Genomic DNA, 17,573 nt, shown 5'->3' with positions numbered 1-17,573 from the left:
GTAGAGGGAGAAGGAGAGAGAGAGAGAGAGAGAGAGAGAGAGAGAGAGAGAGAGGATCGCCCACGCAGATAGCATCCGCTGACTTTTACGTTTTGTCGCGCGTTGTTACAGCAATTATCAACTAATTATCTATACGAGACGAGCAACGCTGCGTTATTGAAGCGTTACAAATGTATCATAAATAATACTTGTTGTGCCGCATCGTGTCTCATCACAGCCATCTCGCTTCTCGTCAACGCGTTATTAGCGTTTATTCATGTTTCTTAAAATTCTTGAAGATTGTTGCGTGTTTAAAACGAAGTCTATTGGAGCGTTGAAGAGAGAGAGAGAGAGAGAGAGAGAGAGAGAGAGAGAGAGAGAGAGAGAGAGAGAGAAAGTCTGAATGCAAAAAGTACAAGCACAATATGAACACTTATTATTTACAGTCGTCAGTTGCTTCATTGTCGATAATTCATTGTCGTGGTGATTTTCTATTTATATTGATACAATGATGTAATAAATAACGAATAGCTATTCTATAGCTATCAATTTATATTGAAAAAAAATGCAATTATACATTTATCAAATATTGAGACACTGAGATGTAAAAGGGTCTATTTTTACAGCTGAACTCTGTAATTGCACTTAAAATGAAATATGTGTATGTTCGATAACATAAGCGTGAAAAAGTATTCTAGTGCAGTCTAGAGCAGGAATAAAAAAAAAAACAAACCTATCGTAAAAGTGTTACAATTACATTTCCTTTTCGGTCAAAGCGAGGACCTTACGTGAATGACATTAATTTTGCGCAATTATAATTTTATAGCGTAATTCTTGGAAATATAGAAATACAGGGTGTCTCGTAAATTCACGTAAATCCACCGAGCATAACCTATTAGTTCATATCGCTCGTTCGTCAAACACGTTTCTAGGGCGAGTAGCGAGTTTGGCAAGAAAGAATCTAAGTCTGTTGTACTTGCGAGTATCGAATTAGGAAAATTTCCACGAGGCAAAAACGCAAAGTGGTTTTTTTTTTTTTTTAAAAAAACGAGTAACGGATACGCCGGTCACGAGATCGTGACATACTGAGCGATCCGTCGATTTAAACTCACCGCATGACTTCTGGCATATCTAAGGCTCTCCCGCCTGCGAACCCTCGTCTGATAGTCGTTCAGGCAGCACAAATAATTGTTCTCCTTGTAGTAGACGTTGTTCAACGACCTGCGCGACGTTTGAATGCTCTTCCTTCGCGGCGCCATTTTGTCATTCGAATTTCTTGGCGGCGAGAAAACGCATCGTGATTACCGTGAATGCCGACGTCGGCCATTTGTGAGTTGGCGGATTTTCATGGACCGAGATTTGAAAACGGATGAAATTCACACAGTCTCTTTCAAATGATAAAAGAGACGAAGAATTTATGATAATTTTGATTACGCAAACGCGACTCGTAAATTCGATGGCTCTACGATACGTGCTTTCACAGGACGTTATGAAATATTAGATTAAGTTTCGGATCACGTAACGTTGGAAATCAGGTCGAAGGGAAGCAACAGGTGTATACGCACTAATATATATGTGACATATATGTGCATACATAAACACGCTCTTTTAGACAGCGAATGAATATTTAGAATCTCAATCGTTCGGAGTGTATGAACTAAAATCTGAATAATTTACCAAACACGTATATATAATGAGACTCGAAAAAATCTACATAAACGTATATTTTATTTGTTTTATTACATTCACACAAAAAATAAAGAATTCTTGTGCATCCGAAAAGCTGATGTAGGCTCTGATGGGCTTTTTTTACATTTTTTTACCAAACATGTCTGTATTATTTTGTTATTGGATTGTTTTTTTAATTTTTTAAAGAAACATTACAATAGAAAGATTCGATCAAGGAAATTATATAGATAGAAATTTTTTTTTAATAATTCTGCTGGTGAATTCAATCAATTATGCATGTTTTTTTCTACTATTGTAGATTAATTTTAATCTAGGTTCAACTTTATATTTATCTTTTTTCAGTTCGAAGAATTAAAAAAAGATGCAAAACAAATTGAATCGAGAGTTTAAATTAACATTGGTAGAAACGGGCGTTAAAACTAATCGGATTTGGTCAAGTCATTCCGTCTTACAGCTGACAAAATAATAAATTCGCACAAGAGAATGAAATTCTTAAAAAAGTGTATTTAAATAATACAATATATGTTATTATAATGTTAATTATTGATCGCACCAGTTTGACACAGACTGGTACTGTTAAAAACGCCAATTCAAATGACTCAAATTTCGCGGGCGCGATATTACTAAAACTAAGTTAGGCATTTTCAATAAATTGATAATATATTTCATAAGCAAGATATAATAGCTACAATATATCATACACAATAATGGAAAATGTCAAATTTAGCCACAAGTGTAAATATCAGTGCACTAAGGAGCCATTTATTTTTTGTCTTTGTCTTTGTCTTTGTCTTTCTCCTTCTCTTTCTCTTTCTCTTTCTCTTTATCTTTGTTTTGCTGTAACGATCCAACGGCTTGGCGTACGGCTTCAGAATGCGGATCTACACCTGGCAAGTTCTCCAGGACCGATTGCAGAAAAGCAGGATCAGACATGACGGCTGCGTAATCCTCTTCCACATCCATCGCTTCTTCCTTTTGGGATTCCAGTTCTTCTATATAATAAATGCAAATAATAAGGCAATTAGACAATGATTATTGTAAATTTGTATTCGTACAACCTTTATACATTTATCCAGAAATATTATATATTATACAAAGCATTAAATAGTTTAATGCTAAAATAAACGCATATTAAACATCCCAGTTTTAATTAGCAACGAGAAAAAGACGCATTTCTAATATCTTGTAGCAATTTTCACAACTCAACGTCAAACATGCCCGTTTTCACGCTCAAACCAACAGTTCGCACGATGTCATCCACGCATCCGATCTGTATCGTTAAATCAATAATTAGGTGTGTAATCGATAATTTTCTCTAGAATAAAAAACTGGTTCAACTAATTCACCCTGTATAATTAATTATACATTAAGTTATCTGTTAGGAACTTACGCTGATCTTGCATGGACATTTGCATAGCAAAAGCAATCTGTTCTTCTTCTGTCATGTTAGTGAAGTCCGGCACATTGCTTCTGCTTGGAGCAGTATTATCACTAGCGGCAGTAGAGTCTTCTGCACCTTCAAGGGACATGGCGAGAGCACGTTTTAACATAGCTTCTTCATTCGGAGCTTCCTTTATAGTTTCCGGTTGTTTATTTGCGGCAGTCTCGTTAGCCTGCGCACGACGTGCCTCGTCTTCCTGACGTTGCCGTTGCTCCTCCATAGAAACGCGCAAAGCCTGAATCATATGAAACATACAAAATTAACACTAATCACACGAGGGAAAAGAAATTCTCAGTAAAACGCAGATACTGACTAACGCCAGCTCGGGATCTTCATTTGGATCGACTCCGAACTCGAACGCGGCACCACTCATGCCAGCTGCACCCATTCCATCTTCACCTTGAATTATAGGAGAAGAGATCAGGGCGTCTGATAAATGCGGACCTGGTGGAACAGTGACAAGATGACTTCCCGTGCCGTCCTTGCCATTCAATGCATTAACGAAGGCAGTTAGTACATCATTGTTAATGCTCTCTTCGCCAAAACTTATGACATCAACGTTCACTTTCTCCTTTTTCAGACGTTTCGCTAACTTGACTAATTCCTTCTCATCGATGTCTATTGGACTTCCGATAAATGCAACGATGCGCATTTTATGATTTTTGCCTTGCCGATGTTTCAATGCTAACTGTAAGTTTTACAATCTTTAGTACATACTTGACTCAACTATAAAACTGAAGATCTGTTTTTCAAAGAATATTTTCAATTGGTTTAACAAGTTGGAACAAAACATATTAGATTTATTTCATTTCAACTTAATGCAACAATATACACCAGTTGAAAGAGTCAATCATGAGGTGAAAATTACAAAAGTGAACAAATTTACTAGAATTTTACAATTTCATTAGCACTTAGTCACTTGTCCATTTTCATAATGTTCATCTCGTTTCATGATTATACATTCAATTCCTAGAAAATATTTCAAAAAAGAACAGATCTTGGACTAAATAATATGTACTTACATGGGCGATTCTGATGCCTGTGATGAGAGCTAACTTTCCATTTGGTTGAACCTGATGGAGTTTGGACAGTATTCTGCCAACATCGCTTGTGAGCGTCGCCAGTACTTCCACACTAGGGAGATAAAGAGATTTATGTTCATATTTACCTCACCATACATAAACTTTTACATTTATGATAATCGCAGATATCTGAATCACTACTCGGCGTACTTAGCGAGAGTTATGAGGCCAACGTTGTTCTCTGGATTCGAGCGAGTCTTGGAATGACACACCAAGTTGACGGCATCTTGCTGTGCTTGTAGCCGGGTAGGTACGAAATCTCCATTTCTCATATAATCGCTATTATCGACGCTGCAAAACGTTGAGATCACGAAGCTTTAGTTTTCGAGCATATGCGATATTTATAAACGAACGCGGACATTTCGGAGGCACTTGGAATCTGAGATTGTGTCAACGTCATTGTCACTACGCTAACCTCAAAATTGCAAACACGGTCGAACGTGTTAAATTAAGTCACAGCGGAAATATATCATTCATGGAGCGAATGAATCTCGCAAATTTATTAGAGATATCACGAGGAACGATGTTAAAAATTACGATTTCTACGAAAGCGCTAGACTTACCATATCATCGTACTTTCCAGCACCATGTTGGATGGTTTGACTGGCTCAATCGACGTAAGGTGGCGCGAGATGCGACGCGGCAATCCAATTTCTATCGACTCACGATTTACACCAATTTATACAATGCGCACGTGCGTATCATTTAAAATTTAAAGGGCGACCTCTTATTATGAGCACTCTTCAAACTTTGATTAATTTAATTCGCAATTAGTCTAACCACGATTATTTGAAACAAATTAAAAATTTCTAACTGCTAAAACCTTCTTTAAAAGTTTTCATTAGAACTTTAGAACTAGACTTTTAATTAAAGTTGCTTTATTTAAACATATAGTCATCCAATTGTAAATCTCCTGAAAAATCCTCTTCTTGCGTCTTTTATCTTACAGCAAACTAAAGATCCGCATATAAATTAATATCAACTAAAAAAAAATATGATATTATTGTTATAATTGCACAATTAATGGTATATCCGGTAAAAAATTTTTCATGCATGAATATGTATAAATACAAACATAAAGATGTATAAATATTCATAAACATATACTATAATTACATATGAATTACATATGTCCATGCATGTCTATATATATCTTTCTGTCTTTATTTGTAAAATTATTTTTTAGTGCAATAAAAATAATAATAATGATACGAAAACATCAAAACAATTAAAGAGATAATTTTCGAATTGTTCGCTGTAGAAAAAATCAAGTTTGGAGAAATGTAAAAAAAACTTGTTCCTACAATTATGTATAATTTTATATAATTATATATATGAGTAATTTTTTTACATTTCTCTAAACTTGATTTTTTTCAAAAACAAATAGTGCGAAAATTATTCTTTTAATTATTTTTAATGTGTGTTTTCACGTTATTATTATTTCTATTACACTTAAAAATAATTTTGCAAAGGAAAGAAGGATGTATGAAGATGTATGGACATATTTCATATATAATGTATATATGTTTATGAATATTTATATATGTTTATGTATGTTTATACATATTCATGCATGAACAATTTTTCATGAATAAATGATAATATATAACAGTATTATATAACTGTTTTGTTATATAACATTGTTTATTATGTGTTTATTGAATGTGAAGATATAACATTGATTAGTTTGATTGGGCGAAGCATTCACACGTACAATGCGTATGATACATTTATCTATATGTTTTTTAACCAAGGATTTATTAAGAAATAAAATCTGACCGAGTTAATGTAACAACATAAGTACATATAGTAGAGAGCGCATAGGAAATAGATACAGAGAGAGAGAGAGAGAGAGAGAATTTTTGCACTTTTTCTCAAATACAATATAAAAAAATTCGTAATTTTTTCATAATTTTTTATTTAATTAAAAAAATATATAATAAATCCTTAAATATAGTAGAAAGCGCCTAGGATTGGTCGAAGTTAGATGGTTCAAATAATATAATATTTTTGGTTCATGAATTTAATTTATCTCAAAGGTGACTGCGCCGAAACGTTCGGACATTTAAACACAATCAATTTATCATCGCGATTATTAGTATCTCAGACTGGTTGTGTCTAAATGTCCGAACGTTTTGGCGCATAGTCACATTTGAAATAAATTAAATTCATGAATCAAGAATATTATATTATTCGAAACATTTAACTTCGACCAATCCTAGGCGCTCTCTACTATATTTAAGAATTTATTATATATTTTTTTAATTAAATAAAAAATTATGAAAAAATTACGAATTTTTTTATATTGTATTTGAGAAAAAGTGCAAAAATTCTCCCTCCCTCTCTCTCTCTCTCTCTCTCTGTCTCTGTCTCTATTTTCTTCCTCTGTCTAATATAAGGATGCTTATTAATTTAAAAAATGGTCTCATAATAAATCAGTTTTTTTTATTATACAAAAAAAGTAACAGAGAAAAAAAATTTCTCCGTCCAAATTCCGTCCAAATTCTAGGAAACAACTACGTCGCAGAGTTCGAAAAGGTGTAGGTGGATGAGAAAGTCGGTGAGGGCGGCGGCGTGCGATCATAGTTCAACGCGAGCGTTGAATACCTTGGTGCCTCGTCCATGAGAACGGCCTGCTCGTACGTGGGTGGCAGATCTTCTTGCGATCTTGATGGCAACGCCATCAGCTTTCTCGCTTGCCTCCTCTCGTCCAAAATCCGCATTATGATCACGATCGGCCCTACCAGCAGCATGATCGCGCCGATGGACACTAAAGCGACGGCCGTCGTTGCGATGTTTTCGTTCACGCGGGAGAATTTTACTTTGCTTTTGTCCGTCCTGATGGTAAATTGATCCTGATCGGCCTTCTTGCCAAGAGTGGACGACGTCTCGTGCACCGTGGCTCGTGTCGCGTTTTCTACGAGATCGAGATCCTCCTCCTTGCTCAAAACCGATCCCGCAGTCTTGGATTCCGAATAATCCGAAGTTGAAATGACGTCCTCTTCCGCATGAATGTTACTTGAAATTCCGTTACCGAGAATATGCTCCCTGTCTCGAGCTATTCTCGAGATCTTGTTCATTGCATCTTTATTCTTGGTCGGAACTGCGAGAGGATCCGCGAGAAAGAGCGTAGATGGTTGCTTCTTCGAAAAAATCTCGGATGCGTCCTTTAATCGTTCGTTTCTAATTGCAGTTAATCCAGAGAGATTCGTATCATCATCTAGAGATGGATCTATCTGAATTATCTCCACGTTTTTGATGATCGGTTGTTGCTGGGTGGATAGATCATATTCGTGTCTCGTAGACGATACGACGGACTCCAAACCGGTCGAGGGATCTACCTGTAGAAAGGTAAAAAGTACGTTATGTATGCGTATGGACAATTTTATATAAGTAGAGATAATTGCGATTACACAACACAAAAACTATGCCTGTACATATATGTATGTATATACAATCTATACACGTAATAATTATTATAACGAACCTTCCCAGCAAACGAAAATGAATTGAAATGGATTGGAAATTTCCAATCCATTCGAATCCGTATTTTAAATCCATAAAAATGAATTGAATTCCATATAAAAAAATTTTTCTACATATGTAAAAGTTTAAATAAATTTAAGTAGTAAATTACAATTCTATAGTTATTATTTTAAAACTTTTATACAAAATATGTACTCTGGTTATATAATAAAGGAAAACGTATTAAATATAAAATATACATAAAAGTGATTAATTTATTAATTAAAAATAAGGAATTTATATATGTAACATTTATTGTTCATATTTACGTAGCTCTTTTCATGTTCCTTTTAACTATTAAATTAAGTAAAATTCTCTCTCTCTCTCTCTTATGATATATTTTTACAGTACAACTTTTTTTTAATTACTCAGTTGAATCAAAATGAAAATTTCTTATTCATAATTCTGAATAAAATAACTTTCATGATGCGTTTTTAAATTAAATAATGGATTTTCTACTCACAATTTTGAATTAAATAGTATTTATGGCCCACATTTTAAAAGAAAAACTTTTTTTATTCAATTGGATTAAAAGATTGCATTTCCTACTCAGAATTTTGAATTTAATAGTATTCACGATGCACAGAAATAGCTGATATTATTTTTAAATTCAACTAGGTTGAAACACTGCATTTCCTATTCAGAATTTTAAATTAAGCATTTACAGTATTTACAATGCACAGAAATGGCCGATATTATTTTTATATTCAAATGGATTAAAAAATTGTATTTGCTATTCAGAATTTTAAATTAAGTAATACTCACGATGTACACAAAATACTATAATATTATTTTTGCATTAAAAAGCATAGAAACATATTCTACGTCTATAAATGAATAAAAATTCAGGATTGAAAAGAATTTATTTTAATATTCGTGAATCCATATTTCTGAAAATCTGAATCTGAAATTTTAATCCATTTCAATCCGTTCTCGTTTGCTGGGTTGATAATAATTTAATTATATTTAATAATTATTTTATTAACAATCATATTATATAGTATGATAATAAATATTAGTAATGATCGTTATAAACAATTATTTTATGTATACATTAAATAAATATATATTAATAAGACGGCTATAATAGACCTTGATAATAATAATAATTATACAATACAATATAATTATTAATAATGGAGATTATACTAATTATTATAAATGCAATTATTACATATGTGTATAATAATTGTTTACATAATGAGAGTAGAAAATTACCTCCATTACCTCGACAACATTGTTGGTTTCCAAGATTCTCCTGTGCAATGTGCTGGCGCCTCTGTGAAGAAGAATGATGCCAACAGCGTTCCAGGTGACCAGCTGTAATATAATAATTATTCTCGAGGCCCATCTGTTTGTTCTCGAGGTGAGGGACATTGCGATAACATCACATCATTCACATCGGTTATTAGTCGAAAGTCAAAGGCGCGACACCTTTCGCACACCTGCTGCGAAGTGTCCCGTGGTTAGCTAAGCGACATTTTCGTCGTTATACACATTCGTGTACGACGATTTAGAATCTTCGTAGGCGGCAGGCATACGACGTATATTATACACGGGATATCGATGCCGCGGATACCGGCGGAATTTAACAATTTCTTCATTTATTCGTGCCGAGATTAAACACGTTATATACTCTCTCTATACGTTTCGTCACACGTTTCGACACGCCGTTCTCGCGGCACGAAAATAAATTCTATGCCAAATCTTGTTATCTATTCGTTTCATATAAACACCTCGTCGTTTCAGGCAACACGTTATAATGCGAGAGACGTAAATCCGTGAAAGCACAAAGCTGGCGCCTGCAAAAACAAATATCGTATAAATTAATCACTTATTTGCTCTTGAGAGACGCTTTATTTAACCGGATAGTCGATCGTCAATTTTATTACGAAGGCAAAATTTCAAAAATAGGCTTTGCACGCGCAGAGGATCATTCTCGAGGACACTTTTCAATTCAAATGCATTAAAGCGCATCGGAAGGAAGCGCTCCGATGTCACATTATGACGAATTGTGACGTAAGTGATCGGAGCGAAAGAGAGAAAAGGAAGTGCGGAAACTTTTTTGTTTAACGTTACTATATATTGGCTGACGACTATTGAAGCAGTCGTCGTCCTCGGCGCGGCACGATTGCGACTTATTTGCTCGGTTATACGCGATGGGTCGTGGCGGGTAACGAATGACTCATTTCCACTACCTCGCGCAGTCCCGTTAGACTGTACGTACGTTTCATGCGAGACACGGGACAGTGCGTCCATGGGCGTAAGCGAAAATAAAAAAGCCGATGTTCGTGCACTTAAGCATCACGATAATTATTATGTAGCGTTTTAGTTAAGTACTATTACATTCGGCACACTTTTGCACCGAAAATAGTTGGAGTGCATTTGCTAGTAAAAGCGGCTACGGTATTTTTTACTTCACATTAAATCGTAACGAAACTCACCGTTTATTATTTGCATTCAGAATCTAATAGGCGGCAACATCAAGAATGCAGTATCATATATATATAGTTTAATTATGTCCATTTCTACCACACACACACACACTGTAGAGTAACTTTAATCTCAATTTAACTTATTTTTATCTTCATTCTACTTTTAAAAAAATTATTCCTAAAAAAGATAAAAATATAAGAGTAAATAAAATTCAAATTAAATTAAGTCAAATTGATGGAAATGGGCCTCACATGCGGTAAAGTATTACGTATAAAAAATATCGAATCTTAAAAAAACTCTTGAAACGTAATTGTGAAAACGTACGTAGGAGAATACGAGAACTTCGGAATAGAAATATAATTGTAATGACGGCAATAGGCGTCTTGTAATTTATATAATTTTTTCAATAAGAATTATTTGGCACAAATTGACGCATATATACAGGTAGGTCACTGCTATTCCCACTATATTTAAATTATACACTATTGTGGACGTCTCATTATACGAAAAAGATTTTTAGAATCTTTTTTTTTAGAATGAATAAAAAGGAAGATTTTGTTTAAAAACACTAAAGATAAGTGAAGGTACGCGCGATTGGTGGCGTCATCTAGCGAAGAAAAATACAAGTAGTAACAAACGGCGCCACATTCAGTCATGTCAGAAGCGGACAACTTCGTGCTGGTGACTCGTCGTGGAAAACGTCGTAACGGAAGAAGGAATTTACGTGGAGACGCTCCGTCGAGCGTGATCGTAGAGCAGGACTGTGAGATCGATCGCGAGCTTCTCCTTCGGTAAGCCACGATTGCGTCTTGCTATCCTCACTTAATTTTAACCTAACCTAATCTAATGCATATCTCGACCTACGTTTAACCTGTTTGATTCTAATCGCAATCACGTTTCTTTTACGGCGACTTTCAGCACGTTAGACAAGGCGGTAGTCGAAATCAGAGACACATCGTTTACCAAGTTCATTTTTAGCCGGCTGTCGGAGTCCCTAGCCATTTTAGGCTCTAACAGTATTTCCGAGATCGTCTGCTACGGGTTAGGACAGTTCTCACAATATAGATCGTCGAGATGCCAATTGGCGCTTCTGCTGTGTCTGAAGGCGCGATACGAGCCCATTCGCGTACACATATACGACCCGGCGTTCCATCCCGAGGAAGTGCAAACTTTGCGTACCTTGGGATTAGAGATCATAGAGACAAACGAGGAAGGCAAGCGCGTCGTCCAGCGAGATAGGACCACTCTCGTGTACATGCCGCACTGCTCGCGGCAGCTGACCAATAATTTCCTATATGCAAATTGGAGTGATGGACTGAGCAGTTGCATCCTACTGGCTAACAGTCTCTCAGACATCGTCGACAATTCCTTGCATAAGGACGTATTGAATACAGCGGGCTACATATTACGCATTCGACCTTATGTTACAGAGATTCGATTGGAAAATTCCTTCGTGTACGAGGAAGTTTTCAACGACCTTAACATTCATATCTTTCCAAGACAAAATCTGCTTAAGGTCCCAGCAGATTTCTGGAACTCTAAAGAGGAACCACAGTATCTAACGAAAGACGTTGAATTCGTTACAGCTGTGCAGTGACAAATGATGTTTGATACACTGTAATTATCTCCTTTTCTTACAGAGTTATTTGTGTAACAAAATGTAATTCTTATTTCTCAATACTCGAGCGACTAATTATTCCAATTTGCTTTTAGAATACAACGACAATGAATAGTAATATTAAAATTGTCCGTTCTCTGGTGCAAGAACTGCGTCGAGTTTCACAGACTAAAAATACGAAAGAGAACGCAATGTTACATTATGTCATGGAACAAGCACATGCCCATAAAGAAACTTCCGAAGTTTTATGTAAAGCACGAGAAGAATTAAAGAATTTAGCAGAGATGTATCTTTGCTACTTGAAGTCTCAGCAAGCATGTAAGGATATTCATAAACAATACGCTGGTAAAGGTGAACGTAGCATAAAGGAAACTGCGGATCTCGTAGGTTTTAAATTACCTCATGATCCAAAATGACATATATGAATCAAAATAGAAATGTTTAAACTGTTGTTGTGATAGGAGTATTTGTACTTTGTACTATACTTATCTATATTTATTGTACTTCTATAAAGATAATTTAAATAGTAAATTTCATTAAAGATAAAACTGTAATTTTATTTTATGTGTAATTTTATTTTTATATATCACATCTTTATTATTTATATCATAAATCTTCCAGCGGGCGCGCCATATACAGAGAACACCGTAGAATAAGACTAACGATTCGAGAGATAAAGCATAATATCGTCAAATAAGTATTATGCGATGAAAGTTTATGATATCTAAATAATCATTTATTTAAAAAAATATAAGTGTTACCTTTTATTAGAAAATGTATTAATAAAAAAAAGTTTTATGCGCTTTCAGTCGTAGTATAATTATTGCAAATAATAATTATCGAATGTTTTTTGCAAGTAAAATGAAAACATTTGTTGCATTTGAGGATAGTGGTTGTATTTTTGCACAACTTGTACCTCCCTCGCTTTTCATTGCCTCGCGATTCATTGAGCAATTTCTGTGTATCCACAGGAACATTTTTCTGAAAAAATGCCCTGATATTTTAAAAATTGATTCTACGTAAACAACATACGTTAACAAAACGCAACTTAAGCGAATCGACGGCCCGAAAGACACTGAAGGAATATCTTGGGAAGCCGAGATCCAGAAAATAGATTTTACCTGCATCCCTTTCATAAAACCGGCGCGCATGTACGGAGAACATGTGCGTGCCCGCTGGAAGATTAATACAGTATAAAAAGTATCATTCGAGATATATATCTCTATTGTTTATATCTAAATACTGTAATAAATTTATTTCGTTGAATTTCGGTACTTGTTATTGATTTATAAAACAATACAATCAAATAATGCCTATTCGAGTCAGCGCAAGACATACATTTCGATCCTGTTCCAGATCCTTATCAATGCTCCATGTAAATTATTAACAGAATTCAGTCATCTAAGAATAGTAATATAACAGTGATGTCATTGTACTTCCTGGTATAATGATCATCGAAACATTATTAAGCTGTTCATGCATCGGACATTGAGTCTCATTTGATTTTACATGGAGCATTGATAAGGATCCAAAACAGGATCGAAAAAACATTTGCGATTATAATTATGTTGATTTGAAATAAATCAATTTGCACATTGTCATCCTGTGTTGGCTCGAATAGACATTATTTGATTGATTTATCTCAATCGAGCTTTAATATTTAATTTATTAATTATATTGATTTATAAAACTTATATCAGAATTGGGTATTCCTTATATATTTGATATTAGTCGATTATTAGAATATAAAAGTATAAAAATATATTTTTAAATTAGGAAAAATAGTACCAGAGAGAATTAAGGGAGAGGGGAGCGGAGAGTGTTGTCTTCTCTAATTGGTTCCGTCATTTATTGTACATTTCCGCAAATATGCATATATGTGTATGTACATATACACAATACTAGTGCGGTAATAATACTATACCTTCTACTCGGTGTGTGCAGCACCGAGTAGAAAATATGGTAGAAGACATGTTTCATCATACCTTCTATCATATCTTCTACTCACTCCAATGAACGGTGGCTTCCGGCTGAATCCACTCCACTCTCCCTTGATTCTCTCTGAATAGTATATATGCTATTTTTCCTAATTTTTAGTATTAAAATTATGTGTAAAAAATAATCTTATATATTATAAATGTATAATGTTGAGGATTACTAATTTACGAATATTCCTTGCGTATACATTTTGCAATCGTTGACAATTGCATATTGCTTGTACCTTCGTAAATCGTGCCGATTTTGGCATCCCTATAATATTTCTCCTGAGGAAAATCGGTTGTAAATCCAACACCTCCCATAAAATCTATGCACTTTGTAGTGACACGTGACGCAGTTTCTATAAATATGATATACATATATTAGCTTTCACTATATATAGCCTTAAGTTTAAGTAAAGTAAATTAAAAATTAGCAAGTTATATACCAGATGCAATTAATTTAGCCATAGCCGCTTCTTTCATAACATCTTTTTCAGCATCTACCAATCTAGCTGCGTTGTAAACCAATAACCTGGCGCATTCTAAATCAGTTACTGCTTGAGCTATTTGATGTTGCATCGCCTAAAAATAGATTATTTTTTAGATCTTAGGTATACACGGATATTTCGTTCATTGAATAATAAGCATACTTGGAATGAGAAAACGTCCTTTCCAAATTGCTTCCTTTCCAGAGTATATGGTATGGTTGCATCTAAACTTCCTTGTGCAATTCCAATCATTTGAGCGCCAATACCTACTCTACCTTCATTCAGAAAACCAGCCGCATACTTATATCCGTGTCCAAACTCGCCTAAAATATTGCTTTCAGGTACCTAGAAAAAAATACAAGTTATAATAATAGATGTACATACACGTTGTAAGAAAAAGTCTGTTCTTTGTCGTAACCAGTTCTTTATATACTGAACTACATTAAAACTTTCTGTTTCGCTTTTGTTAAACTTTAAATATAGGGGAGACCGGGACACCATGAGTCACAAAAATTCGAATTCTTAAAAGTACACCTAAATATAAAAATGTATGTATCGAAGTAACAGTCGTATAGTAGTATCAATTTAAATTTAAGACTTAAGAAACAACCGTATATATAAATACAATGATAGAGAACGCAAACACAGTTTAAAGTTAGATGTTTTGGATAAGATAATCTTTATATTAAATCAATTTATTTCAGATATGAGAGAGAGAGATTACGTGTGGAAGATTTTTCAACACAATCAATCTGAAATGATAATCCCCCCAAATCAAACTTTAAACCGTGTTGACGTTCTCTATCATATTTAATTTAAGTTATTCTAGATTATATTTAACTAATAAACAATCGATGACTCATAGTGCCTCGGTTTTCCCTATATCTATTTTACTTTAAATACAAACGTTAGTTCAGGAACAAAAACAGATCCAATAACTGATATTTGCACGATATTTTTTTATAATTTCTGATACATACCCTGACATTATCGAAATGGACCATACAAGTTCCAGATGCCTTGATGCCTAGCTTGTCTTCAGGTTTACCTACAGTCAAGCCGGGCGTATCGCGATCCACGAAGAAAGTCGTAATGCCGCGGTATCCCTATTTAATTAAAAAAGCGTTACGTAGTTACATTAATGATTCCATTTGATTACATTAATGTTTCTTCTTTACATAATACAATATACATAAAACTTTGCTCACCGCGGATGGATTTGCATTAGCGAAAACCAAGAACACCTCCGCAATGTCGGAATTGGAGATCCACATCTTTGTTCCATTTATTACATAATCGCTGCCATCTTTTTTCGCTACGGTTTTAAGAGCAAACGCATCCGATCCGGAATTAGGTTCCGTCAAGCAAAAGCTACCAGCCTAAAAAAAAATATCACAATCGTATATGTTTTATTCTGTTTTTTTTTTATTTATACATCAGTAACAAAAGCGTGACAAACGTACATATTTTTGTGCTAATTTAGGCAGATATTTTTCTTTGTGTTCCTTAGATGCAACTTTGATAATAAGCGAGTTTACCAAAGTATTATGAATATCTACAAGAGCAGCTACGGATCCGTCGACTTTCGCTACTTCTTCAACGGTTAAAATTGTGCTCATAAAATTGCAACCTGCACCTCCGTAATCTGTTGAAATTTGTAGACCCATCAACTGAAATTTTAAAAGTTTAAAATGTTAAAATAATATTTCTTTAATATAATATTTCTTTATTATAGTAATTTATATATCCAATTTAAAGAGAAAATTACGCGCACATTTATTAAAATATTATGAAACCGCCTTTACCGCCTTTAACGCAATATATTTGTTCTTCTATTGTCCGTTCTACCACGTTATGATACGAATGACTGTGTTAGTCACACACGAGATTTCGTTTTTTAAAGAATAACAGTTGAACAAGTGGGTACTGTATTATACTTCATATAATAATAATATCAATTTGTAATTATATTATACTTTTATTACATAATATTTTATAAAATTCTATAGAATTAAATAAGTAAAATGCTAAATACGGTCGAAGCTCTGTAAGATGTTTATTTTTATGTAAATATTAAATACATTTTATTTTTACAAATTGCGCACCGATTACTGTCGGATTTGAAACGTAATCGCAAATTGAAACTGAAATATTAAAATCACAAATTAAATTGGTCATTAATTTAATAAGGATGTTGATAAGCATCTTAAAAATCTACGAAGAATTTACTGAGCAAAATATCACATGTAGTAATGGGTGTTTAATCATATCTCTTGCAAATTTGCAATCAATTTAGTCATTGCTCTGCTTCGAAACATTTCGAATATTATTCGAAGATATAAACTCATAAGTCTTGATAGATTTTGAAAATCTTGATGAGTCTGATAATTCTCGATTTCTTTGATTAAAATAAATTTGTTTGAATTGAAGAAATTTGAACTTGCTCTCTATAAGGTTCAAAAAAAGTTTCTTTGATTTAAACGTCATTTCTTTGAAGTATTATATTTAATTTATTTAATTTTATTTATTTTTTATTCTCTAAAATTAAACTAAAATTACTCTCTTAACATTTTATTCTCTTTAAAATTTTCAAAACCTTTCATTTAAAACATTCAAAACCTTCAAAAGATTTTTAAGATTGTATAATTTCAAATCATATATTCAAATTAATTCATATTTTTCATGATATATTCGAAGCATCTTGATATCCATCATTAATCACATGGTCCGGATGATATTTTAAGTTCTTCGCAAGCTTTTAAGATGTTTATTAGCATTATTAAATTGATAATGAATTTAATTTGTACTTTTAATATTTCAGTCTTTAGTTTGTGATTATATTTTAAATGCAACAGTAATCACCGCACAGTTTATATAAAAATGAAAAATGTATTTAAAATTTACATAAAAATATTATTAGGCATTGAAAGGCATTTAACCTTCGTATTTAACGCTATCTTTACTTAATAATAGTAATCCAGTGCGATTTTTTTATTATTGTCTATAGAATTAATATTTTTCTTCTAACAAGAAATTTTTCAAGGTTGACGTACTGTTCGCATAAAACAAAATGCGGAAAACAAAAATCTGATTTTTTGTTTCTCATATATATATACATCATATTTGCATTTTTACGTTTTAGAAGAAAAAGTTGGCCTTACGATCTGCATAAAACAAAGATATTTTTAAGATTTCCCCACTACAGAAATTGTATAAAGATTATCTTTATGTACGTGTAAAATAAAAAGTATTCTTAATGTTATGTACATGTAAATGTTAAAAAATATCTTCATGCAATATGTAACAAAGAATATTTTATCTTCGAACAGCAAGAAG

At 33.5% G+C, this 17,573-nt stretch overlaps 6 protein-coding genes across 9 annotated transcripts in view; 2 read left to right on the top strand and 4 right to left on the bottom strand.

Annotated features, from left to right (window-relative positions):
- LOC108747976 (rhotekin-like) overlaps positions 1-1,238 on the bottom strand; it is a 10,566-nt gene extending 9,328 nt beyond the window's left edge. Inside the window, exon 1 of the mRNA XM_018485911.1 lies at positions 1,092-1,238. Within this exon, the coding sequence (XP_018341413.1) occupies positions 1,092-1,238 (147 nt within the window). The remainder of the gene's footprint in view (positions 1-1,091) is intronic.
- Positions 1,239-2,027: 789 nt separating this feature from the next.
- LOC108747962 (26S proteasome non-ATPase regulatory subunit 4) lies at positions 2,028-4,866 on the bottom strand. Its single transcript, XM_018485869.1, has 6 exons — positions 4,755-4,866; positions 4,342-4,482; positions 4,132-4,243; positions 3,423-3,797; positions 3,059-3,344; positions 2,028-2,660 (listed from the first exon to the last, which is right to left on the bottom strand). The coding sequence occupies exons 1-6, from the start codon at positions 4,778-4,780 to the stop codon at positions 2,431-2,433; spliced, it is 1,170 nt and encodes a 389-aa protein (XP_018341371.1). The 5' UTR covers positions 4,781-4,866; the 3' UTR covers positions 2,028-2,430.
- A 1,673-nt stretch (positions 4,867-6,539) lies between these two features.
- On the bottom strand, positions 6,540-10,275 carry LOC108747975. 4 transcript variants are annotated; one of them, XM_018485907.1, is made up of 3 exons: positions 10,161-10,275; positions 8,935-9,518; positions 6,540-7,532 (listed from the first exon to the last, which is right to left on the bottom strand). In XM_018485907.1, exons 2-3 carry the CDS (start codon positions 9,091-9,093, stop codon positions 6,708-6,710), a joined length of 984 nt encoding a protein of 327 aa, XP_018341409.1. In that variant the 5' UTR covers positions 9,094-9,518; positions 10,161-10,275; the 3' UTR covers positions 6,540-6,707. The 4 variants fall into 4 exon arrangements, with proteins under 4 accessions (XP_018341409.1, XP_018341410.1, XP_018341408.1 ...); XM_018485908.1 differs by lacking the exon at positions 10,161-10,275 and adding an exon at positions 9,796-9,871; XM_018485906.1 differs by lacking the exon at positions 10,161-10,275 and having other exon boundaries at positions 8,935-9,956.
- Positions 10,276-10,730: 455 nt separating this feature from the next.
- LOC108747974 (SRR1-like protein) lies at positions 10,731-11,943 on the top strand. The gene is made up of 3 exons (XM_018485905.1): positions 10,731-10,943; positions 11,071-11,769; positions 11,866-11,943. The coding sequence occupies exons 1-2, from the start codon at positions 10,807-10,809 to the stop codon at positions 11,747-11,749; spliced, it is 816 nt and encodes a 271-aa protein (XP_018341407.1). The 5' UTR covers positions 10,731-10,806; the 3' UTR covers positions 11,750-11,769; positions 11,866-11,943.
- On the top strand, positions 11,878-12,186 carry LOC108747959 (UPF0562 protein C7orf55). The gene has a single exon (XM_018485862.1). It carries the CDS (start codon positions 11,878-11,880, stop codon positions 12,184-12,186), a length of 309 nt encoding a protein of 102 aa, XP_018341364.1.
- Positions 12,187-13,897: 1,711 nt separating this feature from the next.
- LOC108747961 (short/branched chain specific acyl-CoA dehydrogenase, mitochondrial-like) overlaps positions 13,898-17,573 on the bottom strand; it is an 8,632-nt gene continuing 4,956 nt past the window's right edge. Inside the window, exons 4-9 of the mRNA XM_018485868.1 lie at positions 15,701-15,907; positions 15,446-15,616; positions 15,218-15,343; positions 14,400-14,582; positions 14,196-14,331; positions 13,898-14,108 (exon numbers count right to left, since the gene is read on the bottom strand). Of these exons, the coding sequence (XP_018341370.1) occupies positions 13,933-14,108; positions 14,196-14,331; positions 14,400-14,582; positions 15,218-15,343; positions 15,446-15,616; positions 15,701-15,907 (999 nt within the window). The 3' untranslated portion in view covers positions 13,898-13,932. The remainder of the gene's footprint in view (positions 14,109-14,195; positions 14,332-14,399; positions 14,583-15,217; positions 15,344-15,445; positions 15,617-15,700; positions 15,908-17,573) is intronic.

The sequence above is a fragment of the Trachymyrmex septentrionalis genome, unplaced genomic scaffold (genome assembly GCF_001594115.1).
Source record: "Trachymyrmex septentrionalis isolate Tsep2-gDNA-1 unplaced genomic scaffold, Tsep1.0 scaffold208, whole genome shotgun sequence".
Taxonomy (NCBI): Eukaryota; Metazoa; Arthropoda; class Insecta; order Hymenoptera; family Formicidae; genus Trachymyrmex; species Trachymyrmex septentrionalis.
This window is presented reverse-complemented; position numbering and strand designations above follow the sequence as displayed.